Here is a 25,911-nt window from a genome sequence, read left to right on the forward strand (position 1 = left end):
GAGCAGCATCACTTGCATGTATCAGTTGTCTTTCTCTTGCAACACCCGTTCTTTGTTGCCAACCTAGCTGGTCACGGATGATTTGGATGAGGAACTCGAATGGCCATTATGCTTGGTGTGGTTCGTTCGCCAAAAGGCGCGTCGACGCGTCGTGAATAGCTTTGGCCATTTCTGGATCTCTTCTCTTACTTGGCTTTCCGCCATTTCCGCCAACATATTTCATACGCTGTCACTGTGCTGCATGGCCTGTGACTGCACCATGGAGCGACGAATACATTGCAGCCTGAATTAACCCCATCTGCGTAAGCAACAAATATGCCAAGAGCGATGTATGTACGTGTGAATTCCCTCTTTGCGGGAAACAAGCTCATGCCCCGTGCACCCGTGCTGTGCGCCAGATGGCAGGCTGTACATAACCAAGTTCTCACATTTCTTCCCGCACACTTTGTCCTTGTCCTCTTTCCATTTCTCACGTATATAGCATCGTATAATATCCAGCATCGCCCAAAACCATACTCACCATGCTTGCCCGCTTCACCACTCTCGCCCTCGCCTTTGTTGCCACCGCTCAGGGTCCGCAACCCTTCCTTCACATCTCCCGCCTTGAGCAGTCGTGCTGACTTGTCATGTGACCCTTGTGCAGCTGCCATCACTATCCTCTACCCTACTACGGACTCTGTCTGGTACAAGAACAACACTGTCTCGCTCAACTGGACAATCTCCGACCCGCAAACAGATACTTATCTCTTCAGGACTTTCTTGTCCAACGCCGATCAGAGTTTGCTTTCGGGGAATCATACGATCGCCGATAGCACCAATGCGACTGCACAGTTTGTAAAGATTCTTCTGGGTCGAGTCCCTTCCGGGTAAGTGCTTGGCGGAATAGCTTTGTATGGTTGAGTTGTGGAAGGCTTACTAGATGAGGCTGCAGGCAAGATTATATGGTCACCTTTGTGAATACCACGAATGAAGCTCAGGTCTTTGCAACCTCTGAAACGTTTGAGATTGCTGACGGCGAAGGTTCGTATAGGAAGATAACCATCAAAGAGAAACTAATGGGGTTTCCTAGTGACGAACTCTACTACGACTGCTTCTTCCACCACTACCACTTCTTCCTCTTCGGTCTTCATCCCAAACAGCAGGACATCTACTTCTTCCTCGTGCGTGGGAGTTTTCTTGGGTTCTGTCTGCGCACATGCTGATATCGCTAAACCAGGTTAACCACAAACCCATTCGCCACCGCCCAAGCTAGCGCGACCACAGCCTCAAGCTCTGGTAGTTACACACTTGACACTCGCGCCATTGGCAACATCCTTCAAGGCGGGATGGTATTTCTGCCCATAGTAATCGGAATGGGTATCACTCTCTAAAATGGTTTGGGCCAGCTTTCTTCAGAAGCCGCTGTGACAATACATCAGCGAGGACTGGTTATCCTATAATGGACTTTCAAAGTCGTGTCCCCGAGGACATTATATACTGATTAATCTCGAGATGAATCACGTTCGTTTAATGTTTCAAAGGAGTCTTCTTTTCTAACATCGAATGTTCTTTTTCAAAAGAGAAAGCAAAAGGCGTTTTGTAAGGCAATCATTTATCTTACAACAGCTTGGAAAGGCACGACTTGCGTCATAAGCAACTTACGTAATACGTTTCAAGCACTTCATTTGGAAGGCCGTCGGGTTGTTAAGTTTGACACACCTCCTCCTTATACTATTCTCCGTTCATGAAATTCATTTAAAGCGGTAGCGGAAGTCCAGGAGAGCCACGATAGGGATCAAAAGATCCTTGGAGGGAGGTCTTTGTGGAGATAAAGCTTGGTTCAAATCACTTCGGGCCTCCAACAAAGAATGACGCAAAACGCCAGAAAAGTCATATTTTATACTCGCTTGTGACTGGTCCAAATGTAAATAATGTCTAAAGACGTTACATGCACAAATCATAAAACAGGCCTATTCCTCATCGTCATTCTTCTCCTCGTTTCCACCCTTCCCTTTCCTTTCCAACATCTTCCTCTTCTTACTAGCCTCAACCATCTGCTTCTTCTTCTTCCCTGCTTCCCTATTCAAGTCTCTTCCACCTCCACCAACAGCCTTCCTCTTCGGTGGGGCCTTGGCGAGCTTCTTCTTCTCATTCTTGGTAGGCTTCTTCATATCCAGCATATACTCTGGAACTGGGCACCCAGAAGAGCGGAGGACATTGGCGATGGTACGGAGGTAAGGTCCGTCTTCAATGTTGAAGAATGTTATGGCTTTTCCTGGACGACCCGCTCGACCGGTACGACCTATTCGGTGGATATAACTCGGGACAGTCTGGGGGAAGTCTACAGAAAAGTTGAAGGTTTGGGCATTAGATGATGTTCAAGTGGGTTCTGTGGGGGAAAAAGAGGCGTGACGTACCATAGTTGATGACAACCTTGACACCTCGAAAGTCCATTCCTCGCGCCAAAACTTCCGTGACGACCAGCATCCAAACCGCGCCCACCCTAAAGTCCTTGATAGCCTCATCTCTCTTCGTCTTTGCCTTGCCACCATGCACAGCATCCACCTTAATCCCATCCAACACCAACGTCTTGTAAAGCTCTTCTGCTCGGTCGATAGATTGCACAAAGATAAGTGAGGGGTATGGAAGTTGACCGGAGGAAATGAGGTTTCGAAGGGCGAGGAGTTTACCCGATTCGGAGCCTGTGTAGAGAAGGGACTGGTCGACAGTGGTGACTGCAGAGTCTTTCACGCCGACAACCACACGAACACCACCATCCTTTAGCCATTTTTTGGCGAGGGATTCAGCGCCTGCAGGCATGGTGGCGGACAGGAAGCACTTTTGGACGGCAGGGTTGGAGCACGCTGAGAGGATGGGTTCGACTTGGGGGAGGAAATCGGATGAAAGAAGACGATCCGACTCGTCGAGGATAACATATTTGGTTCTAAAGCATATTAATGATTACCCCCACGAAGATGAGTAACGACAACTTACCGAGCAAGAGAGATTCGTCGAGAATCGATGAGGTGGTGAAGACGCTCTGGTGTAGCGACGAGCACGTCGATACCTAATCCTTCGGGGTTGCCAGAGACCTTGGGCGCAAACTCGTCCACAGAGCCAGTAGACTCATTGTCGTCTTCGTCTTCTTCTTCGTCTCCACTGTCCTCTCCATCCTTCATCTCACTGTCACCATCCTCGCCCGTCTTGACAGCTTCCCCTGGAGCACTTTCCCAAACCGCCTTCTCGGTAGCCTTTGTAAGAACCATGGACCTCCAATGCCTACCCATAGTTACCGCCTTGATGACACCCTGGATCTGAACTGCCAAATCGTGCGTGGGTACCACAACTAATGCCCTCACACCTTTGCCTTCTTCGGTGCCTTTGAGTTTCCTTGCGGGCTCACGCAGCTTGACGATGGTGGGAAGCACATAAGACAATGTCTTTCCAGAACCGGTGGGAGCGACACACAGGGTATCTCTGTCTTCCAACAGGCATCCTCCGACAGCACACTGTACACCCCAAAGAGAGTGAATGTTTGCTCGAGAGAGAGCAGACAGAAGAGGTCCTCCTTCGGCAGAAGTAAGTGAATGGGATTCATGATTGACCAATGATGGCAGATTGGTGTGAAGGGATTTGGGAAGTGGTTCGGATCCGGTCAGGGTAATCTTTTGAGGAGGAGGTGCAGGTATAGATGTTGAGGAGGAACCAGAGTCGGATTCAAAGTCTGACTCGGACTCGGATTCCGGCTCTGGCTCTGGCTTGTGCTGAGGGTGGGGGTGGTCTCCAAAGAAATCTAACGAGCTGGGAAGGGCTGATCCTGCGGCCAGGGCGTCTATCTGCTTGCTCTTACCCTTACGATCCTTACGCTTCTTCTGCAACAGCCACGTTAGTCGATATCCCGAGAGGCAAAGGAAGGCAACGCACCGCTTCGAAGAGCTGGAAGTCGTCCTTGAACCTGTTCTTGTCAAACTTTGCTCCTCCTGCTGTGAGCAAGCTGAATGCAGATGCCATTGTGGTGTTTAAAGTAGATGATGTTTTATTGAGAATTGCTTTCGACAATAACAAGAATCTCACTGTTCTCAACTTCTTGAATTTTCAAATGGAGCGGCCATCCCCGCCGTTAGCGTGAGAATCACGTGACCTGGAAGATGCCGATCGATAAGGCGACAATCAAGAAGACCAATCATCAAGACAACATTACCTCTTCAAACATCAGAATAATGTCGAGAAGGCCAAATCTCCGCTCAACAAAGTTAGCACTCAACCAGAAGGTCTCTATTATCCCAACAGATGCAGTCAAGGCAGAGCCGCCAAGCTCCAAGCTTACGTATAGTTCCCTCCGTCGACCGACCAGATCGAGTGCTACAGTGGAAGAATTGGCATCGCCCGTCAAGAAGAACAAATTAAACATCGCCAAGTACGAATACAAGGGCTCGATACCTTCCCCTAGGAAGCGTCCAAGGATAGATGATGTTGTCAAGGAGGAAGAAATTGAAACAAAGGCAAGCCCAATAAAGTCTCCGGCAAAAAAACCATTGCCACAGGTAGCGCTTGCAAAGCCTCATGCGGCCCCTGCAAAATGGGAAGAACAGTACCGATTGATTGAAAAGATGAGACGGGGTATTGTCGCTCCTGTTGATGATATGTAAGCGATTCGCGACCTCTCGTGCCGAACGCATATACTGATAGCTTTGTTTAGGGGCTGCGAACGGCCGAGAACCAATACCGAAGGAGATCCAAAGGTATTTATTTTCAGTTAAAGCCTCATGTCGGTGCTAATCCGAGCATAAGACTTTTCGTTTCCACATCCTCATATCTCTCATGCTCTCCTCTCAAACAAAAGATGCTGTGACCTCAGCAGCCGTCACCTCTCTTCACACCTCTCTGCCAGGTGGTCTTTCTGCCGCCTCTCTGGCCGCTGCACCCTTGGAAACCATCCAGGAATGTATCAACAAGGTTGGATTCTGGCGACGAAAGGCAGAATACATCCAAGAGGCTGCAAAGACACTTTTGGAACAAGAAGGAGATGAGAAAGGAGACGTGCCAAAGACGGTCGAAGGTTTGTGCAAGTTGAAGGGCGTAGGGCCTAAAATGGCTTTCTTGGCCCTGCAATGCGCTTGGGATATGTATGTAATCTTTCGTTATCCTTCATCTATACCTCTCAACTGACATAAAATAAAAAGTAATGCTGGAATCGGAGTTGACGTCCACGTTCATCGCATCACAAATCGCCTCAAATGGCACCGTCCACCTACATCCACCCCAGAACAAACCCGACTCAACCTTCAATCATGGCTTCCCCCCCATTTACATAAACCTATCAACCCCTTGATGGTCGGTTTTGGTCAAGTGATCTGTCTCCCAGTTGGGCCTAGGTGCGATATCTGTCTGTTAGGCCAAAAGGAGATATGCCCAAGTCGAGTAAAAGGGGCGAATGCCAAGGGCAGAAAAGAGGTGACGTATAGCTTCAAGGAAGAGGAGGATGAACTTGCTATCGGGCAGTGGCGGTGGGGTCAAGCGAAGGGAGTTAAGAGTGAGGCCAAGGTTGAGATTGGATATGAGGGAGGATTAGAGAAAATCAAAGATGAGGAACCAGAGAATTCGGTCGAGGTGGAGCAGATGATTAAGGAACCAGGGATGAGACGACCTGATGAAGTGTTAGAGGTCTTGGATCAGGTAGATGGCCCCACGGATATCGGGGCAGAGCCTGTCATAAAGACCGAAAATGTCGATTGGTAATCATTGGATATCATAATCAGTCTTTGCATCATTCGTCGGTTGTAAATTATTCTTGTATGTATACGAAAACAAGATCGTCCATATCTATCTTTGAGTCCGTGTCATCCCTCGGTCCAATCATCCTACGGACACTGAAGTCAGCAAACGCCTCATCCTAAGGAGGTTAACAACTCACTACTAGTCGCCAGGACCCTTTTTCTCGCTTTATCAATCTTCTGCATCCAGTCTTTCGCATCATTTGCACTTGCAGCCCTACGAAGCCCCCCCCGTCAGCTTCATTCAGTCGTTGGGAAATAGCAGTACGCACTTGAGGGCAATAGTATCCCCTCCCCTTCGCTGATCCGCCTTCAACGCGAAGCCCATCGAATCTCTCGTCTGTCGCACTTCAACCTCATGCAATGCCAATGGCTAAACGGTTACCATCAGCCATTCATCCTCGAGCGCTCAGCGAGAAAACATACCATGCGATAAAGACTTTTATCCTCGAGAAGGACGAGGATATCGTTACACAGAACCATACTGAGCTTCCTACCTGACTTGGCCTTGGATACAGGTCCCTCTTTGATAAGCTTTCTAGGGCCGAGGAACGCCGTTGGAGCCGTTAAATCAAGTCGTCTAAATATGCGTCAACTTCCTTTCTCTAACAGGGGTATCAAGGACTCACCCTTCACCTCCAATCCACAGATTCTCGCTCAGTACTCTCAATCGTTCTTGCCCTTCCGCTTCCCTCACGCTCTCGTTGATCCTAGATACAATCCTTTCAACTGCATGCAATGCCGATTGGAGAGAGGGTAAATCGGAAGAGTCGTAAGGAGTGTAGGCAATGATTTGCTTGATAAGAAGAGGGTAACGCGTTATTCGTTGCACTGAAAATGAGAGTCATGATTAATGAAGAAGTAATAAAACTGTATATGTTACTTACTCGGTATGAGGAGGTAATGAGAGAGATCGAGGCCTCGGATAGAGCTGTTGGTCGCTTGGATGTGCTATGGAGAGTCAATATGCCTCATATTCGTAGTATGTAAAAGCGCTAACCTTCAGATGAACATCCAGTTCAGGTTTCTCCTCCCTAAGGCTCTGTAGAAGCTTGATAGCCTGGTGTTGGTTCACACAGTAAGTCTACGATTCCTGTCAGCTAATGGTTACCTGAGAAACATGGTTAAAGCTCAGCGCACCATATACACTCCAGCTTCATTGAGAAAACCCAACACATCACCGATCCTGTCGATATACAGCCTTGCTGCTTTCTGCCTCTCTTCCAAAGCACTGAGAAATCCAGTATTGAACAAAAGGATGTCTTCAATGTTGGCAAAGATGACAGTAAGAGCTTTCTCGTCCAGCAGAGGCAAAAGAGAGGTGTAAAACACCTGTGAGAAGGAGATGAGCATTGCAAGATAGATAAGATAGTGATTCTTACCTCCACAATCAATTGCAAATCTCTGTTATAACCAATCTCAGTAGCGACGAATTCAAAAATCGCTTCTTGCCTCTTTCTCTCCCTCTTATCCATCGTTTCTAAAACACTCGGTTCTACCAGACTAGACCAAGTCTTACCAAACCCGGCATCTAATTCTTCACCTGAGCTGAAAATACCTGATCCAGGGGCCGGAGAGGCAGGAGGTTCGTCTACCCTCGTAATCGTAGGACCGCTAATGGATGGTCGTTTAGGTTCGTGTCCATGTGGTGTCATCATACTCTTGAGGAAGCCGGTGATTTTTCCGCCTGTTTCCTTGCCGAGTGACAAGGTGGAAATGGGAAGAGAAGTTGTGGTTGATGCAGGAGACAAAGCAGCTCCCGCTGTAGGCCCAGTATGTTGGGGAGAGAGGACTTGGGATGGCGGTCGAGACTCGGTTCGGACTGCCTCAGGTCGAGGTAGAGGTTGGGATTGAACCTGAGCAGACTGAGCGAGGAATGCCTCGTACCGAGCGTATGCATCTCCCGTCTCCAATCTGTCTGACTGAATTTCTTTCGATGGAGGGCTAGGTAGCTTTTTGCTCTTACCTTCGGGCACTGCTGGGGCGTGTCTTCTCTTTCTGCCTGGGACATTGGGCGCTGGTCTTCTTCTGGATGCAACTCGCCCAAGTCTTTGCGCAGGCGCTCCGGATGGCTCACGCTTGAGTTGAAGACCCGTGGCAGCAAGAATAGCCTGGCGTTGTTCTTCACGTTTTTTACGCTCAACTTCTTTTTCAGCGTCGATTTCCTTCTTAGGAGGTTTGGGCGCCGCACGGCGTTCCTTCCTGGGCTTCTCGATTTTGGCCAGCTTATCATCTGCAGGCGGCTCCTCTTCAGGTTCAGTCTCGTCTTCAGATTCAGAACTAGACTCATCAGAAGACCAAAAGCTGAGTATCGAGTCATCGGACGAAGATTCCCCTTCATCCTCTTCATTGTCAGTGATGAACGAGGGCGTATGCGACATGGCCGTGCTTGCTATTGAGAGCGTTGAAATGGCTCTAGGACGGGTGCGAAGCGGGGGTGGGATACTGTGGGCGCTCAGTCTACGTGAATCCTCAGTGGATTGCAGCGAATCCGAGATTTCTGCTTCCAGATACCCTTCAGCTGGTAGCTTGAGCTGTTCCATGGCGCTGGTGACTTCCGGAATCGTGGACATTGATTGCGCTTCAATGTCAGTAGGAGCCGCTGGTTCAGGACTGATGCCCAAATTCTCGTCTGTTGCAACTTGAGTAGACAGGCCTCTTGAAGTTTCGTTAGCTATATTACCGATCAGACCCATAAATTCGTGCATAAAGTCGCATTCCAAAGTAGAGATTTTTTTTGACGTTTTGGTGTTTTTGGTATAATGATCAAGCATGAAAAGAAAAATAAGAAACACAGTTTCAGCCTGCGTCAAACCACAACGGTAAACGAGCGATCTTTTGAGGAGTGGGGGTATAAGAGGAAAAGTGACTAACCATCGATAATCTCTAAGTATGCAGCAGGCACAAGGAAGATGATGCCAGTGTTTTCAACCTTCCACCAGTCATTTTCGGATCGGTCGACGACTTCGAGGATGTCCCCTTCAGCGAAGGGCAGTTGGTCTGGATCGCCAGCGGCGTAGGAGTAAAGCGCTTTCGCGCGGACAGCTATAAATCAGTTAGTGGGTGCCCATCCGTTTATCAGAAGCATGAAAACGCACCCTGGATGTGTTCGACATAGTTCTTGGGGAACCAACCCTTGCTGCCATCTTTCACCACGGTGCCATACCACCAGGGACTGGACTCATCCTTTGCAGGGTGAGCCTCAATCACCACATCCTCCTTGAAACTAAGGTCCACGTCTCGGGTACCAACGAATTCGTAGAGTGCTCGCACTCGAATGGCTGTGCTCTTTCGTCAATAGAGATAATAAGGGTCCAAACACTATCGCAACTTACTGGTAGCGAAGTCAAACTCGTTCAAATCGTCTTCACCCTCGATTTGGACACGCGGCTTCTCAATCTGCTCATATCCATGTTGCCCTTTCTCTTCTTCCTCCTCCTGAGGAGGTTCAAGCATGGATGTCTCGCCCACGCTGGCAGCCGGGTGGGAGGCATCGGCAGCGAGACCAGCGTACCAGTCAATAGACTGACGGTTGGGATTACCACTGATGAACGAGTCCTCCGAAGGTGGCGCGGGGGAAGGAGCTCGCTCTTCCACAGGACCAGGAGCAGCGGCGGGAGGAGATGGTGGCGCGTATTCTCGGGGAGTTTCCCGGATGTGAGAAGGAGGCGCGGCGTCACCAATAACCCTGCCGATATCGGGAGGTCCAGATTTGTCGACGGTTTGAGCCTTTTTCAACCTGGCACCACCCTGAATAGCGGACAACAATGCACCCCTTCCTTGCTCGGGGTTTCCACCGCCAACATTGGCAAGTGCTTTGGGGGGCTCCTTTGGCGCTTGAGGGGCCGCGGAACCTGGACGGGAAGTAGAAGGAGATGAACCACCCATAATGTTACCGAACAAAGCCTGAGCCAGGCCTTGACGACCAGCACGAGAAGTAGTATACTCGTCGTCGGAAGAATCAGACTCGTCGACTTGCTTCTCCGCGATGTCCTCCCATTCGGGTTCGCTAGGAGGAGATCGGGGGCCTCGAGGAGGCTGGAAGGCGGGGTCCGCTGGTGGTGGGGGAGGCGCAGGAGGGGGAGGAGCTGCCAGTGCAGGTGATTCGGCAGCAGGAGAGGGCGAAACAGAGGCAGCGGCGGGAGGTTTGAAGAAGGGATTGAAGCCGCCAGCAGGGGCAGCAGGAGAAGGAGTAGCACCAGGGGCACCCCCGGGCTTTCGGAAAGGGTTGTAAGAAGGCGCAGATTCCGCGGGGGGTGCAGGAGGCGCGGGTGGGGCGGGTGGGGCAGGAGGTGCAGGAGGTGCAGGGGAAGGAGCAGCAGATGAGCTTGCTTCCTCCTTGGGTGTCTCGGCCGCAGGTGGAACCGGACTAGCCCCAAGACTCCTATTCTTCCTAGCTGCCAGCAAAGCCTCTTCTTGTCTTCGTTCCTCTTCCTCTTCCTTCTGCAGAGCTTCCAACCTCGCTCGACGCTCGGCTTTGGCTTTGGCAGCGGCTTCCTCTCGACGTCGGAGCTCGAGCTCTTCAGGATCGTCTTCGTCGGGTTTAGGCGTAGGAGGCTGAGGGGTGGGAGGAGTTGGAGCGGCAGGGGGAGCGGGAGCAGGGTGGGCACGAGAAGGTGGAGGCACAGGAGCGGCCTTGCTTCGAGGTGTCGGTGCAGGAGGAGGGGCGGCAGGCTTCTTCATGGCGCTCTTCAAAGAAGGCGCAGCGGGTTCAGCGGGTTTCTCCTCACTCTTAGGCTCAGCAGCAGCACCACCAGCCTCTGCCAATCTCCTCTTCCTAGCTTCATCTCTTTCCTTTTGCGCTTCTTCTGCCCTTCTACTCTTCTCTTCGGCTTCTTTCCTCTCCTTCTCCAACCTGTCCTGCACGCTGGTATCAACTTCCTCCTCTTTATCCTCGGAAGAAACACCGAGAGCCTTGAGACGCTCTTGGATACGTCGTTGAGCCTGCTCACGAATGTAAGCTTTTCGCTCCTCAGGAGTCATATTCTTTGTAGAAGGGACGGAGGAAGAGGATGTCGGGGCTGGGGGAGGTGGAGGGGCAGAGCTGGAGGTAGCAGAGGCGGATGGGGGAGGAGGTGCAGGGGGTGGGGAGCGCACGCCGGTTGGTGATCGAGGTCGGTCATACCTATCGCGGTCATCCCGTCTGTCGCGATCATACTTGTCATACCTGTCATACCTGTCACGAGACCTATCTCGCGACCTGTCTCGTCGATCCCTGTCATAGTCATACCTATCCCTCTCTCGACTTCTGTCCCTCTCCCTATCATATGTCCCTCGGTACCTCTCATACTCATCCCTGTCTCTGTCTCGATCATCAAATCTCCCATGAGTCTTGTTTCTCTCATCTCGTCTTCTTACACCGGCACGCTCCTCCATGGCCTTTTCTTCCCTTCTCCTCTCTTGCCTCCGCTCAAGCTCGGGAAGCTTTTCGTGCATGAGATAAAGCAATTCTCTTTCAAGTTTTCGGCGTTCCTCGTCCTTTTCAGCAGTACGACGACCCTTGGAAGTATATTCAATATCCTCCTGGATACGCTTCACACGGTATTGCAAAGTCTCAATCTCCTCTTCAAGCTCTTCGTCCTCTGCAGATTTTTCAGCAGACTTCTCGAGCAAGGAAGAGGTGTTTTCGAGTTTTCGTCGAATGTCCTTCAAGCCGGCGTCGGGATCTTCGCCGCCATAACGCACAGACTTGCGATCGAGGTGCCTGGAAGACGGCTTGTATGTGGAAGGCACTTCGTCAGAGTGTTTGTAAAGAAGAGCATCCTTAGAAGCACTGGCAGGGGTCGAGTATGCAGGAGAGGCAGTACCCGGCCGAGAAATAGACTCGTGCTTGAGGAGGTCTTTCATGAAGTTGACTGTGGAGTCAATGTCTCGCATAGAGGCAGGGACGAGCTCCTCAGGAAGTTTATCAGGGATCTGATTGCCGTTAAGGGCTTTTTAGGGTTAGCTTATGTACGTGTGTAGGGCAGATGCAAGACTCACCCCGGTAAATAAGACCCATCGCAACGTGGAACTCAGGCAAGTTGAGCTTGCCTCTGTTGTCAACATCGGAAAGGTTCCTAAATTGTTATTAGACTTGATTCGTCTTCAAATCGCGCGAGGACTTACCAGATCTTCATGAGATCGTCCTGACTCAAACCACTCTGACCAAAGACGTTCCTGGCCATATCACCAGAAATGAATCCATCACCCTTAGTATCCCAAGCCCTGAAGATTTGGTCATAATCCTTCTTCTCTTGACGGGAGAGAGTCCATGGGATCTTGGGTGTATTGACGGAAGGATTTTGCAAAAGCGACTGGAAAGTCTGCTGCAGAGGCTGAGACGACTGGGCAAACTGGGGAACGCCCGAAGAAAATGGCTAGGAAGGGTCAATCGATGCGAATACGACGCGTCAAAAGTTCACTCACCTGTGACATGTTGCTAGGCATGAAGCTCTGCATCATAGTTTGCAGTCTTGGATCATGAGGCATACCAGTAGGTTGAGCCTGCAACCTGCCAATGCCGGTGGGCTGCGACATCAAGCCAGCACCACCTTGCCAACCAGTCTGTTGCGGAGTCAATCCCATCCCTGTCGATTGCGACATCATTCCTGTTGGTTGGGACATCATACCTCCTTGGAATCCAGTTTGTTGAGGCATCATCCTGCCAGCATTCGCGGAAGCATTGAACCCAGTCTGTTGGGGCATCATTCCTGTCTGCTGGGATACCATGCCTGTACCGCCCGGAAACCCGGTCATCTGCGGGGCAATACCATTCCCCCTGAAGTTGCTCGAAGGAGGCTGGTTGAGGAAGGCATAATTCTGGCCTGGTTGAGCTCCTGCGATGCCTGTCTGTTGCGGACGCTGTTGCTGAGGGAAGCCGGTCTGCATGGGCTGGAGACCAGCCCCAGGGAAGCCTGTTGGCTGGGAATTGAGGAATGAGGGCTGCTGTTGCTGGCTGTAGGGGTATTGCCCCCACTGGTTCGACTGCATTGCGGATGTTGGAAAGAAGGAAGAAAGAAAAGGAAGAAAGAAAGAGATAAATGAGGAGCGAGCGTGGCGGAGTGTATACACCGGTCCGCCGTCGTCATTGGCTCCCTGAAATGACCCTGAAATTTGGCTTATGGAATGCGGCAAAAATGTCTATTATCTTGTTGCATTCCAGACTTAAAAGCCAATTCTGGGCACAAAAGTCAGTTCTGAGTACACACTCCGCAAGTGATGAGGTCACGATATTTCTAATCAGGTTGTTCGTTTACTCGCTCGCTATCCGACTAACGAACAGTATTTCTATTCAATCTATTCACAAACCATCCTCGAATCACGCCAGGCCAGACTGCTCCTCTGAACATCCCTACACATTAACTCAGGGCTGAAAGAGGCGTAAAAGTCTGGCGGCAACATTCTGGCCAAGTGCATTTTGCAGCATTCCGCCACTCTTCATCTCCCGTCTCTAACCGCGACCTCAAAAAGGTCCATCAGGTAGCCATCCACCATGCCGCTTAAACTCAACCCACGCTCTCCTCTACCTCCATTCTCATTCTCAACTTCTCCATCACCAGCATCGTCTCCACATGCTCAGTCTCAAGCAGGAGAGACCCCCCGGCCGCCAGCAGACTTCCTACCGGAAAAAGACATGTACATGTTTGGCACGTATCCGCTGCTGGCCGGAAATGAAGAGGGAAGAGGTTTGGTAAAATGTGGAAGGTGTGGAAAAGTCGGGATGGAGTGGGCTGCCGCAGAGCATCGACGTGAGTATTGCTTTGTAGCTCGCAGGCATCAGTTATCTACGCCTGCACTGTCCAGTTACTGACATTTCGAAAAAAAGGGGTGTGTAATCATGTATTGGACGGGGCACCTCTTGTGACAAAGAAGTCTGCAAAGATCATGGACACCAAAAAAAGGCGTGCATCCGAGGGTCAGTCTTGCCCATTGCCCATTCACAGTCTCTTAAATAATTCATTGACACAACCTTAGACGTCTCCATCTCGCCCTCCAAACGCGCGCGTCTGCCTTCTCCATCTTCATCGATTATCCCTGAAGAGTACAAGGGATTGAAGAAGAGTGAGATCAAAAAGCTCCAAAAAGACAAGATCCGCGCGGAGAAACGAGAGGCAAAGGAAAGAGAGCGTTTAGAAATCGCAGAGCGTAAACGTCAACGAGGTAAATTTTTCTCAGTTCGGCTTAATCACAGCAACATGCTAACGCACGCCAAGCCAATAATCCTATCAACTATGACAGACAATGTGGTGTCATAAACGACAAGGGTCACCCCTGTGCTCGTTCACTGACCTGCAAAACCCATACCGTCGGTGCCAAACGCGCCGTCCAGGGGCGCACTCGTCCTTATGACGAACTTTACCTCGATTGGCAACGTGAGCACAACCCCAACTTCAAAGAGCCCGTCAAAAAGGACAAGGTCGAAAAGAAGAAGGAAAAGAAAAAGGGTGAGACTGAGGATGACGAGGTATTAGCCGAAGGCGAAGAAGGCAGGAGGGAGATTAGCGAGCTTATTGCACTCACACGGATGGCCGGAGAACGATGCAAGCATCACATCTCAACTCTCGGTCATATCCCTCCTCAACCCACCCTTGCGCCAGGCGTGCCCCCTCCCGCCGCCCCTCCCCGCCCACAACAACGTCCTGCCAAGAAACCTCCTTTCCAGCCGACTTGGCGATCAAGTTCTTCAGCGAACGATTTCAGCGATGTGGGAAGGATGCTGGTGCAAGCCCTCGCTGCGAGGAGCAGGCCTGCTGTAGGGGGGCTGACGGTACAGGTGCCTGTACCTGGTGGTGGAGGTGTACCTGGGTCATCTTCAGCTGGTGTGCAAGGGCAAGCGGTCAAGATCCCTGTATCATGAGGGGAACTTTGTGAGAGGTGGTTGTATATCATCTTTGATGCCCTTTTTTGTAGCTGTTTATGCATATTTGTTTCTTTGAAACTGTTGCCCTAGACGGAGAAACAACTATTCAAACTATACTTTCGCTTCAAAATCTCGCGTATTTTCAGACCCAAGTTTACAACTAGGTACATGCATGACACGACAGCGAGCAACGGGTGCCTGTTATTGAAGCGAAACAGCGCTAAGGCAACCGACATACCGAAAGTTGAGATCCGCAACCATTATCACAACTAAATTATCTACCATGTACAACGCCTCTTTACGGTAATGTATTTCCTCCTGTACTGAAGATCATATTTGATTCTCTCTAGCACATCCAGCCTTCTAAGCTGCTTGGCCACCCTTTCACTTTCCATCTGTTCCCTCTGTTTCTCCGCTTGCACTCTATCAATATAACTTCGAAAATTATCCCAATCAAACCATGCCGGCACCTTGTAGTTATCGTATTTCTTCTGCTTTACTGTGCCTCCATAAGTGAACAGTCGGATCTGGTATCTCTTTCGATAGTCCCACTCCTCCGTGTCGGGATACATGACTCTACCATGACCGTGTATCCAACTGCCATTCAAGAGCCCTTCTAATCTCGAGTCCAAAATATCCCACCTAGTGTCCGGTGAAAAGTTGAAAACATGATCTCTGAATGCTGTTTGTAAGACCAAATTATCCAAGCCGGCATGGCGTCTACCGCAAACTTTGAATCGTATGACTTTGTGTGGTTTGTCCAGATACCGATCGCGAAGGCCCTCCTGATCAAGCTGATGGAAATGGACGGAAAACTGCCGCCGGTCCGCGAGATGACCGATAAACGTCATCGAGTCTATGCTGGATGGCCACTCCGGTTCCTTGGACGAGATAGGTGCATGTATCGAGATACGACAAGCAGAGGGGGTGGGGGTTAGCCGGAAGAATAAATTCCAGAGCAGATATGATTGGTCTCCCATAGGCGGGAGAGGGGTCCCATCATCGTAACTTGTAGCTGTGTGGGGTGCGAGTTCGTTGATCCTCTGGGCGCAAACGGCAGAAGCAATGTGTATTGATTCCAATCGAGGAAGTAAATAGCTTTTCTTCCCATTCGTTTTGGTAGGACGGTTGAAGGCAGAAAACTTAAGTAGGGCCCATACGAATTCAACGAGGCCACGATCTGCCCACCACCCTCTGTTGATAGGAAGTGGGACTCTGTTTTCGCGTGGATCGGCGCCGACGTAAAGCGTTTGGACGTATGAAAGCGCTAAACGTTTAGTACAGGTTATTGGACGAGTGCCGTAGAGTGCTTTTTCAGGTTTATCCCAAGGGATAATGAACGTCCTATACAGATCAGGGAGGATACGATGATATTGATATTTCGAGATGCACATAACCGTGACCGGCTTGATCCGGGCGAGCTCATCCAAAATGAAATGCTGGACTTCTCTGAGGGGAATAAGAGTAGTGAACTCGATCTGTGGGGGTTTGGAACGACTCCATGTTGCCAAAGATGGAGAAGACCATGTAGGATCAGCCTTGAATTTCATCATGTCAGCTAGTGGTCATTCGTCGTCAACCCCTCCTCAGGAGTTACTACTTACCTGGAGACAACTGGAGTCATCGTGAAATCGAGAAGGATAGCTTATGCGGTAAGACAAGGAGTGGACCATTTTGTTGAAGTGCAGTATGATCCTATGTATTTCGATGCTGTGATGAGAAAGTGAAAAGCTTTCCTTGGTTTGAAAATAAGGCTGACAGATAGACACGTTTGAGACGTTGCAATGAATGAGAAAGAAATGAATCGATTTTATACCCGTTGATTCGATGGCGGAAAAGTGTTATCCGCCGTCTGTAATGAAGAACTGTTGTGATGGAAGTTAGTTGTTCTTTGTTGGCGGATAAGAGGAACTGCGCAAAGACCAAATAAAGAACGTAGAAAAGAGGCAAGGGGCGAGTTGCTGTAAATCCGACTTGCATGGTCAGATTGATGGCGTCTTCGATGACAGACAAAAGTAAGGAATGAATGAAGCTTTCAAATAATGATGATAACAAGAAGAACGGAGGAAAAGATAAAAATAGAAGACTGCTGTTTGCCGCCGCCGCGTTTGTTGTTTGAGAGGCCGAGATTGCATTAAATGACCGGCGGTCGATGTCAGAAGTCCCCCGAGACGTAATCAAATCAAAGCTGCGACTGCAACGGCACAAAATAATAATAATTTGCTTTTATTAACTCATTTCAAATTTACTTAACTAATGAGAATTTCGATTGCTCCGACATCCGACGCTTCGTTTATTTCCCACAAATATTAGTTTTGTTGGCCTCGCTATAATCTTCGATAGACATTGGTTGCAGGTGGGAGGGAACAAGTTCTGATTATTGATCTAGACATGTTGGGACAAAACAAGGAAGCGGGCCGGGGATCAGGGAGGGGATAATGATTGATAGAGATGCATGTATCTTCTTTTTCTTTCGCTCATGAGTGGTGATGATGGCATGGCAGTTACAGGGAGCATGACGATCCATCATAATAAGAGCCAGACCAAAGTTAACCTCTACAGAATTCAACAAGTGTATCGTAATAAATGTCTGGCCGATGAAGACCTTACAGCAGCTCATAATACTTGTTCGTGTCGCAGATTGTCCGCTTTTTCTTCTTTTCCTTCTTCTGTCGTCACCACCGCCAATGAAGCATATAAATCTAAAACCGTACAAGAACAAATGTCCGTGACAAGAGAAAGAAAACCAAAAAGACACAACAAGAAAACAAGATAAAAATCAAGTGCCGGACACAGCACAACAACGACTCAAGGTACCCAAAATCTGAACCCATTCCAAGGCTTCCTTCGTCCCATGTCTTCCCTAACTTCCCCTATTCCGTCAACCTCTACCACTTGCATTCTCTCATTCGCCTTTCCAAAAGCTGCATCAAATTTGTTATATTGGTACACATCGTTTGGAGTGTCATCATCCAAAGAGCTAGAGTATCGTTCATAGGATATCTGCTTTTGAGGGTAGAGAGAGGTACGTTCATAAAGCGAAGCGACATTTGCGCCAAAAGGAATGGGAGGGAGGTAAGGTGGTGGGGACGCAACCGATCCGGAGGCAGATGTCTGCTCTCGAGCAAGGTGATCGCGGATTGGAGGAAGGGTGGGTCTGATATCATGGGATGCCGAAAAAGCGGGTGAATCGATAGAAGGAAGGGTTTCGCTTACGCGGAAGCGCTTAATTGGTGGAAGTTCAAATTCGGATGAGTATTTACGAGAGTGAAGAGAATGAAGCGACTCGGAGCGCCGGTGAACACCTTTAAAGCTAGAGTCGGATTGGAGATTGAAAGAAGAAAGTGGCGGCAGTGTAGGACCCGAGAAACTGCGTAAAGGAGGGAGTGACGGCCGTTTCTCGTGCATGCTCGTGACAGATGGGACATCTGTGGGGAGAGGGACGTTACTGAGGGGATGCGCGCTTCGCACCTTGGGGCTAATTGATTCAATAAGGGCCATACGGCCACTTTCGGGGACCGACTAGGGACCACTTTGTCAGCAACGTGCGTAACATGACAAGTAAACCACTCACGTTAAGCTCGCTGTCCTCATCCGATAATCTCTTCTTTCTCTTTCCCCCCTTCTTTCCTTCTCCTTTTCGTTCCTTATCCCAAACAGTCTGTCGACATAAGGCATAATGTGGGTGCCCCGGTGGGAAATTCTTGGTAAACGTCTCATTTTCTCCCCAATGACATTCTTCGCCCTTAACAATCGTCCAGATGCATCCCTTCCCTCGAGGGTATTTGTCGGTCCTTTCAACCTTGGCGAACATCTTGTGTATAGATAGGGTATGTCTTACAGAGTTTCGCCATCCAGCTGTATCGGTGGCGAAAAATGGATAAGCAGTCTCAATCCAGCGATAGATGTGCTCTAAAGATAGACCGCCAAAGGAAGAGCTAAGGATGGCTTGACCCATGAGGAATGCCAATGGTGCTTGAGGACGTGCAAGAGGACGTGGACCTTCTGGGATACCTTCAGTGCCAGGTTCGGGGCCACTATGGGGCTCTATTACCGCCGCTGAGGACGTGGATGTCTCGCTTGTCTGTGACGGAGTCCTATTTCTGGACTTTACCCTTTCTGAATCAGCCTGAAATGTCCTGGTAAAGGTCTCCACTCCGTCCCAGCGCCACTCTTCGCCCTTCTTGATTGTCCAAATACCCCCTTTTCCTGATGGGTAGTCTGTGGTGCGATCTGTCTTTTCAAACACCTTGTTTGTGGACAATGTGTGTCTGACCGAATTGCGCCATCCCGCAGTATCGGCAGCGAAGAAAGGATAGGCAGTTTCAATCCATCTATATATGTGGCCGAGCGACAAGCCACCTCGGGATGAACTGAGGATAGCCTGGCCCATAAGGAAGGCTAGAGGTGCTTGCGGTCGAGTGAGAGGACGAGGACCATCAGGGATACCTTCTACACCTGGGTCAGGCGCATGAAAGGAGGATGCTGAGGGGGGAGTAGAGGCACGAGAAGAGGAGAGACTTCCGCTGGAGTGCAGATCCCAGCTATTCTTCCTTTGCGGCGAAGGTGGCTTCATTCGTAGCAGAGGTATGCCACTATTGCACATGGGAACATGAACAAAAGGATATCAATGATAAGCTGGGCGATGCGGAAGGTTTACAGAAGAAGGCTTACGGATAGCGAGGGCGAGAGACGCCGATGCTCTCAGGATGTGCCGCTCTGTGAGCCTCCATACTGGGGAATGTTTGTGTTCTGTGAGAAAGAAGGAGAAGATGGGAGATGTTTATGTTTATTTGGACGGAAGTAATTACACTTGTTGACGGCTGCTTGGAGTTGTTTACTCTGTCACGTGATCACAGAAAAGTATTAAAATAAGAACAAAGAACTGCAATTCCGCTCCTCCGCAGCAGCCGGCGACGGACGAATGCCCGGCCAGCAACGAAGGCATACTAATTTAGATCAGGACACTTTCTACTGTATAGTCTCACAATCCCGATGGAACGCGCAATATGCAAATATGGCACATGAATCATGAAAGAACTGGAATGACAACGGCGGGGATTCAGAGTTACTTTGTGTATGGGAACGTTATAATATAAGGCATTATTCTGAACTCTAATGGTGACTACTAATAAAGGAATGGATGATGAAACCTATTCCCAGCTCCAATGCTGTGTCTACGTATGATATTTGTTGGCTGACGCGCAGCAGGGGCAACTCATACGTAGCAAGCCCGGCAGGCGTGCATGCATACCATCACAGACTTCTGGTGTTTCGCGCCTTTCAATTTGATTTGTTACATTTATTCGAAGCTAGAAGCGACGTCTTCTTTGCGTCGGTTGAAGCCTTCGTTCTTGTAGCGAAAATCATCCATTTTTGTCGTCTCTCGCCTTTGCGTCTTTGCTTCTTTGCTTGTATGAAAATCTGAAGACAACAAGATGCCCGATGCCCCAATCGCCAATCAATATAAGTCTACCGTTACTGTGCCATAAATACAGACATATCCGCACGACTCGCGTGTCAACGACGGAAGGTCCGTGCGTCGAGGGCAAAGATGCATATAAAAATGGCTATTCTGCCACCGCTTTTTTCTTCACTCTTCCTTTCTCCTTGGGCATCTTCTTCGTCTCATCCACGTCTACCTCTATGCCCACATCATCTATCTCCACAACCTGTCCGTTTTTCTTGATACCCTCATCGCCCATCCCTCCGTCGCCCTCCTTTTCGATATCAGACAACTGGACCGGTTCAGCTTGAGAGTCGACATCCACTGTTTCTTTGGTCTTCCTGTTGGTCAATGCTGCAATCAGTCTCCTGAGATGGAAATAAGAATATGATAGGTAGGCAACCTACTTCTTGAGATTGCTCTTCCGGCCCTTGGTCTGCATGCTGGGATTGGGATCGGGAGGGCGCAGGTTGTCATGGATAACATCTTCCAGGCCGCTGTCAAGTTATGATCAGCTTCTCATGCCCAACCGTGCTAGAATTGTACCTACTAGATTCGGTACAGCTCGAATACTGCTTGCTCCTATGTTCACTATCAGCCAATGAATTTACCATGAGGTGGGGATACCACGCACTTTGTCTTTGGCCTCAATCATTAAATCGACATCATCCGGCAACTCCGCTGGCAACGTCTGACATCGATCAGCATGCGCCCTCCTCTCCATTATGCTCTCCGCCCCTGGTCTAGGCTCTGATAGATGTTGCTTCATCTTGATGCCCTTCTTGTTCCAGACCTCTGCAATCTTCGGGATAAGCTCTGCGGGAGGGCCGGCGGAAGGGTTCAAGGCGTCGTGATGATAATCAAAGATGATGGGGATGTCAAGCTCAGTACAAACTGGTAGAAGATCATCGACGTTGTAGCAAATCTACGTTACTGTCAGACCCTTGCCCATAGGGTTTTAAACCTGTATACTTACTTCGTCATTCTCCAGGACAAGCCTTGCCTTCACCTGGTCGCTCGTAAGGGTGGTGTAATTTTCTTTGAATCTTGCCAAAGTGCTTTCTTTATCCCCGTAAACACCCCCCATATGGATGCTGATCCTTATCAGCAGGGGTTTCTTGGCTGCGATTTGTGCTACTTACATCATCACACCATCAGGCCCAAGTCCCATCCTGTCCATAATTTCACAGTGATATTCTAGCTCTCTAATTGACGCATCTACTACCGCCTTTTTCGGTGACCCTAATTGCGTAAACTGCTCTAATCAGCCTTGCATGTCCCTGCTGTTTGTGATTTAACTAGACTCACCTGACCTGGATGCATAGTCAATCTATGCCGGTATTTTTTTGCTAAATCTCCTGCTTCTTTCAACTCTGCATCCGCAAAATCGAGAGAGTATCCATACTTGGCGTGAGACGCGAAAGGAAACATTTCAGAAGACATCCGCATGAAACGGATCTTGTTGTCTTCATTCCATTGGATTAATGTCTTGAGGTCTCGAACGTTCATTAGCCCGAGCCCTTTAGGTAATTCAATCCCCTCTTCCTCTATACTGGCGATTCGACAAGTTCTCGAACAAAATATACTTTCAGGCTTGTTGGCACGTAACACGGTATTCAAACAGGCGTATCCAAGGCGTCCTGTAAAGAATTAGCACTGAACATTCACTAAGCCAAGCTATGAAACGCCTACCTCTGAATGTCGTCGTCTTCCGCTCAACATCCGGAATTTCATATACCTTTTTGGGGTACTCCCTAGGCTTTCGTTTACGTTTCACGATCTCATTGCCTTCATCGTCGTATTGCGGTTCGTCTTTGGCTATTCGTGATTTCTTTACCGCTTTTTTCTTTGTTCTTTCTTGTTCTCCATTTTTTGCTGTGGCTGTTGACTCAACTGTGATTCTTTGTCCATTTTTCTTCCCTTTCGCGGGTATTGCCATGTCTTCCCTGAAATCAAGTTCTTCCTCACTTTCAGCTTCTTCCTTGGCAGCAGCAAGTTCAGCGTTAGACTTTCGGCCTCTTTTTCTCCCTTTTGTTGAACTAATTTCCCCAATCTCCACCTTCCCTCCTTCTTCTACAGCCATTTTTGAGCCCCTCTTACGCTTGATCGACGCTCGGTCTGCAGCACCGTTCATCACTACCTTGCTGACCTGGTCGTCCTCTACATCGGAAGCTGACGGAGGTGTAAGATTCTCTTCATCCATGGCCATTGCTACCGCCAGTAAAGTCGCTTTGGGTGGTTTCGAAGGCGGGGACGGAGCAAGACTTTGCTCTAGACTTCTGGGAGAGGTGGCGAAAGGCGCCATGTCGGTTGAAGAGGGTTGCAGTGCTTTACGTGCACTTCTTCTGGGAGGCATACTTGTTTCAATATGAGATAATGTCGGGATTGATTTTGGCAAGTAAGACGGATATTGTCTCCGAAGAGTTGCTTCTGTCGTGATTGCGGATAATGGTGGTGGTCGAAAGAGCGACAAGAACCTCATGTACTTAATGCTGATATGAATACTTGGCAACAAATGCAGACGTGTTTGTTGCAAAAGCAGAAGGAAGTACTCGCGACTGAGTTTTATACATACCGAAGAAATGTCAAGTGTGGTATCGTATTATATAGTGAACGATGAGTAAAAAGCCTGAAAAGCTTGCAAGGTGGAGATCGAGATGAAGATCGAGAGTAACGACGTCACGTCATAACAGAGTAACTGAATGACTGGTGACTACCTCGTCAGCTTTGGTTTTTTATTTATTAGTCGCGAGGTTTCACTGGTCACCAACTGAGATCGGGACAAAAAAAAGCTCATTTCAATCCCTTTCAAGGATCATTTCAAGCCCATTCAAGGACCATTTCAAGCCCATTCAAGGACCATTTCAAGCCCATTCAAGGACCATTTCAATCCCTTTCAAGGCTTTCAAGGATCATTTCAAGCCCATTCAAGGACCATTTCAAGCCCATTCAAGGATCATTTCAAGCCCATTCAAGGACCATTTCAATCCCTTTCAAGGATCATTTCAAGCCCATTCATGGCTCATTTCAATGCTATACAAGGCTCATTAATCTCAGTTTTGGTTCTAGTCGCCAGGTCTCAGTGGTTACCAACTGAGATCGGGACGAAAAAAGCTCATTTCAATACCATTCTTGGATCATTTCAATCTCTTTTGCTCATTTTCTGCTCATGCTGTCAATATGCAGTTCAACATGCATAAAACTTAAAATTCAGTAGATGATAGTTATATAAAGTTGGTCATCATTCAATCATTTTGCATGATCATCATCCTCATTCTCCTTAACTTTAAACCGCCCTCGACGTCGCACGACTTCAACTTCGGCTAACACCCAAGCTCTACACTTCGCATCATCCTCTGCTGACGCCCATCTTTTACGTCCTGTGCACAAGTGATTTCGCTCGTCAGCTTGCGCTCAGATCTTCAAGCTTGATTACCCTAACTTACCGATGATAGCCCAGCCTTTGCCTATAGCCATACCATGTCCAACCTTGTCTATGTCACACTCCCATCCACATCCTAAACTATACCATCCTAGCCAAGCAATGTAAGAGTCATACAAGCTTTTTGTTGGGTCCAACTCTGCGGGAAGAGAGATACATTGGTTGGAAGATTGTGAAGGGGGCGCAAAGTTGAGGTGAGAATATATAGAATCGAGTGTGTGGAGACAGCAAGGTAAAGAAATGTAGGGCACGGGAGGAGATGGGATGATGGAAAGAAGAGGCAGCCATGGCTTGAAAACACAATTAAATCAGTAGTGATTCGATATCCGATAAAAAGAGTCACTCACGGTGAGCTCATCGCAATGATTACCTATGATGAATGCTCCGTCCCGGACGACACATTTTTCCCGCGTCACCCACGATCCCAGCTCCCATTCGTCTTCTGTGCGAGGGAACCACCCGGGAAGATCGAGAGATTGCTTCACGAGGGCATCTTTGGTCTTTGATGGATACATATTCCACGAAGGACGTGGACGCAAGTCGTAGCCTTTGCCTATATAACCCTTCATCCACATTAGTGATCGAATGACAATCAGAAAAAAGGTGGAGTCTATACCTCTGATATGAGAATATGCGCCAATAAGCCATTACCCTAATACAGGTATCAGTCTACATGTTTAGATAACCGGCAATAATGACCAGCACTCACGCAACCCAGGTCTATGAAGCCTCCTTCTGGTCTTCCCCAAGTATCCCATTCTTTCCCATTTTCACCCTTGCCTTGATCATTCGCGGATGGTCTTTCAGGATACATATCCTTCCAAAGAAGCATCAGATATGCCGCCACAGCCACGTCCCGCTGGCCCCATTCTGATATGTTGTTCGCGGGTATGCCCCACTCATCAGACGGTGCAGCTTGAAGTTTAGTCAAACGGTGTTTGGCCATGTCGGTCTTGGAAAAACTGGGATTTAGGTGGCAATGTCGATTTTTGAGAAGAAGATAGATGGATTCGAAGCTTTCAGGAGGTTTTATGACCTAGAAAAGCATCAGCATGGTCTTTATCTAGTAGAACGATCGTATACGTACCCCATTTCTGGGATGGAGAACAGGGGAATCTGCGAAATGATCATGGCCGTATTTGCATACCTTTTCCAAAAGATGCTGGCACTGCTTGTATAAATCATTTTCCAATTCCTTGGTACTTCTTGCTATCCCACCCGATTCCAGTTGTGATCCATCGACAACGCCCAATCTCTGGCAGCGATCGACGTCAGACTCCTGACTGATTGTAGCAAGAGGTGACCGTCTTTTAGGCCTGTTCAACCTAGAGACCATTGCCCCAAGGGCCGGATGAGCGAGAGGCAGGTGTGCGTTAGTAGGTGCATGTGACATCAAAGAAGGCGATTTTGTTTGGAGATAGTGTACGGATATTCGTGCCCTCACTCCGCTTTTTTCCTCAGAACCGTCATTAATATTACTGGGATCCCATAAGAAAGCTATGCGATTGGCTTGCGGATAGTAATATGGGATGTGTTCTATCGAATTGACCTCTGGAATGAATATCACTAGCCCACAATCGTTTTCCGTAGTAGTATCGCTGTTCTCCTGAGGTGCACCTTCTGGGCTTTGCGAAAAGCGATAGAAAGAGCTGGTCTGGTCCAGCTTAATATGCCTCTGAGGCTGATTGGGCACTAGTCTGGTGCGTATACGCTCGATCAATTCTAGTCCGGGGATTGTCGTTCTGATCTCGTCTTCTGCGTCTTTGGACAACCTATCTGTCGTTGAAGATTGATGTAAAGGCAGAATATCACCTTGTAGAACTGCCGGGAAGAGCTTCTCTGGATGCAATGAAAGCGTCTTGAGTGTCGAGATGAACACTGTCAATGAAAAATGGCAGGGGGCGGAGATGAGTTGGGTCCAGCGGCTGTCCGAGCTTGACAGGGGTGACTGTGTCGAAGAGGTATACCTCGTGGAACTGACACCAGGCCACTGCAAGCCCTTTGGGGCTATCATCGTGGCATCGGGCTTGCCGCACAACGTCCTGCGATTTGAGCTGTTGAGAGTAGTCGCGAAGATAGAGGAATAGCAAACTGGGTTTGGTGGACCGGAAGAACCCAACAAAAAACACCCATCCAAGCTTATATTGATATTTTGCGCTTATTATGGTTACCGTCATGCATGCATTAAATAAACGCTTTCCGGGAAGCAGTTCAAGCAAGGGCGGAATAAATTTAATTAATAATTAATAATGAGCTAAATAACTCGACCGACCGGCCTTGTCCGAGGTCGGTCATCCCCGAACGTCATTTCTTTATTTTCTGAAAATAGCATCACCCTTCAAAACCCATACAACTTTTAATACGGCTACATTGCGGATGTCACTTTTGCTTCTACACAATATATAAACGTCTGATATGGGCCCTTGAG

The 25,911-nt window shown here is 48.8% G+C and overlaps 9 protein-coding genes across 9 annotated transcripts; 3 read left to right on the forward strand and 6 right to left on the reverse strand.

The window, feature by feature from the left end:
- Positions 1-521: 521 nt before the first annotated feature.
- CNBG1100 (hypothetical protein) lies at positions 522-1,370 on the forward strand (the record flags this gene model as incomplete). The annotated part of the gene is made up of 5 exons (XM_769371.1): positions 522-573; positions 644-866; positions 932-1,020; positions 1,070-1,160; positions 1,217-1,370. The coding sequence occupies 5 exons, from the start codon at positions 522-524 to the stop codon at positions 1,368-1,370; spliced, it is 609 nt and encodes a 202-aa protein (XP_774464.1).
- A 579-nt stretch (positions 1,371-1,949) lies between these two features.
- On the reverse strand, positions 1,950-3,990 carry CNBG1110 (hypothetical protein; the record flags this gene model as incomplete). Its single annotated transcript, XM_769372.1, has 4 exons — positions 1,950-2,320; positions 2,397-2,923; positions 2,974-3,851; positions 3,904-3,990. 4 exons carry the CDS (start codon positions 3,988-3,990, stop codon positions 1,950-1,952), a joined length of 1,863 nt encoding a protein of 620 aa, XP_774465.1.
- A 209-nt stretch (positions 3,991-4,199) lies between these two features.
- Positions 4,200-5,718, forward strand: CNBG1120 (hypothetical protein; the record flags this gene model as incomplete). The annotated part of the gene is made up of 4 exons (XM_769373.1): positions 4,200-4,624; positions 4,679-4,721; positions 4,771-5,105; positions 5,163-5,718. The coding sequence occupies 4 exons, from the start codon at positions 4,200-4,202 to the stop codon at positions 5,716-5,718; spliced, it is 1,359 nt and encodes a 452-aa protein (XP_774466.1).
- A 279-nt stretch (positions 5,719-5,997) lies between these two features.
- CNBG1130 (hypothetical protein) lies at positions 5,998-12,725 on the reverse strand (the record flags this gene model as incomplete). Its single annotated transcript, XM_769374.1, has 13 exons — positions 5,998-6,126; positions 6,180-6,333; positions 6,383-6,584; positions 6,641-6,704; positions 6,754-6,813; positions 6,894-7,085; positions 7,136-8,427; positions 8,628-8,798; positions 8,852-9,034; positions 9,089-11,686; positions 11,736-11,812; positions 11,862-12,112; positions 12,162-12,725. 13 exons carry the CDS (start codon positions 12,723-12,725, stop codon positions 5,998-6,000), a joined length of 5,937 nt encoding a protein of 1,978 aa, XP_774467.1.
- Positions 12,726-13,227: 502 nt separating this feature from the next.
- CNBG1140 (hypothetical protein) lies at positions 13,228-14,592 on the forward strand (the record flags this gene model as incomplete). Its single annotated transcript, XM_769375.1, has 4 exons — positions 13,228-13,483; positions 13,561-13,650; positions 13,710-13,895; positions 13,949-14,592. 4 exons carry the CDS (start codon positions 13,228-13,230, stop codon positions 14,590-14,592), a joined length of 1,176 nt encoding a protein of 391 aa, XP_774468.1.
- Positions 14,593-14,873: 281 nt separating this feature from the next.
- CNBG1150 (hypothetical protein) lies at positions 14,874-16,145 on the reverse strand (the record flags this gene model as incomplete). The annotated part of the gene is made up of 1 exon (XM_769376.1): positions 14,874-16,145. One exon carries the CDS (start codon positions 16,143-16,145, stop codon positions 14,874-14,876), a length of 1,272 nt encoding a protein of 423 aa, XP_774469.1.
- Positions 16,146-17,403: 1,258 nt separating this feature from the next.
- CNBG1160 (hypothetical protein) lies at positions 17,404-19,328 on the reverse strand (the record flags this gene model as incomplete). Its single annotated transcript, XM_769377.1, has 3 exons — positions 17,404-18,117; positions 18,170-19,190; positions 19,270-19,328. The coding sequence occupies 3 exons, from the start codon at positions 19,326-19,328 to the stop codon at positions 17,404-17,406; spliced, it is 1,794 nt and encodes a 597-aa protein (XP_774470.1).
- Positions 19,329-20,165: 837 nt separating this feature from the next.
- CNBG1170 (hypothetical protein) lies at positions 20,166-22,397 on the reverse strand (the record flags this gene model as incomplete). The annotated part of the gene is made up of 8 exons (XM_769378.1): positions 20,166-20,382; positions 20,449-20,538; positions 20,592-20,623; positions 20,676-20,966; positions 21,018-21,141; positions 21,184-21,296; positions 21,350-21,681; positions 21,734-22,397. The coding sequence occupies 8 exons, from the start codon at positions 22,395-22,397 to the stop codon at positions 20,166-20,168; spliced, it is 1,863 nt and encodes a 620-aa protein (XP_774471.1).
- Positions 22,398-23,290: 893 nt separating this feature from the next.
- On the reverse strand, positions 23,291-25,497 carry CNBG1180 (hypothetical protein; the record flags this gene model as incomplete). Its single annotated transcript, XM_769379.1, has 6 exons — positions 23,291-23,421; positions 23,488-23,773; positions 23,831-24,046; positions 24,100-24,135; positions 24,193-24,519; positions 24,571-25,497. The coding sequence occupies 6 exons, from the start codon at positions 25,495-25,497 to the stop codon at positions 23,291-23,293; spliced, it is 1,923 nt and encodes a 640-aa protein (XP_774472.1).
- Positions 25,498-25,911: the final 414 nt, after the last annotated feature.

The sequence above is a fragment of the Cryptococcus neoformans genome, chromosome 7 (assembly GCF_000149385.1).
Source record: "Cryptococcus neoformans var. neoformans B-3501A chromosome 7, whole genome shotgun sequence".
NCBI classification, from domain to species: Eukaryota; Fungi; Basidiomycota; class Tremellomycetes; order Tremellales; family Cryptococcaceae; genus Cryptococcus; species Cryptococcus deneoformans.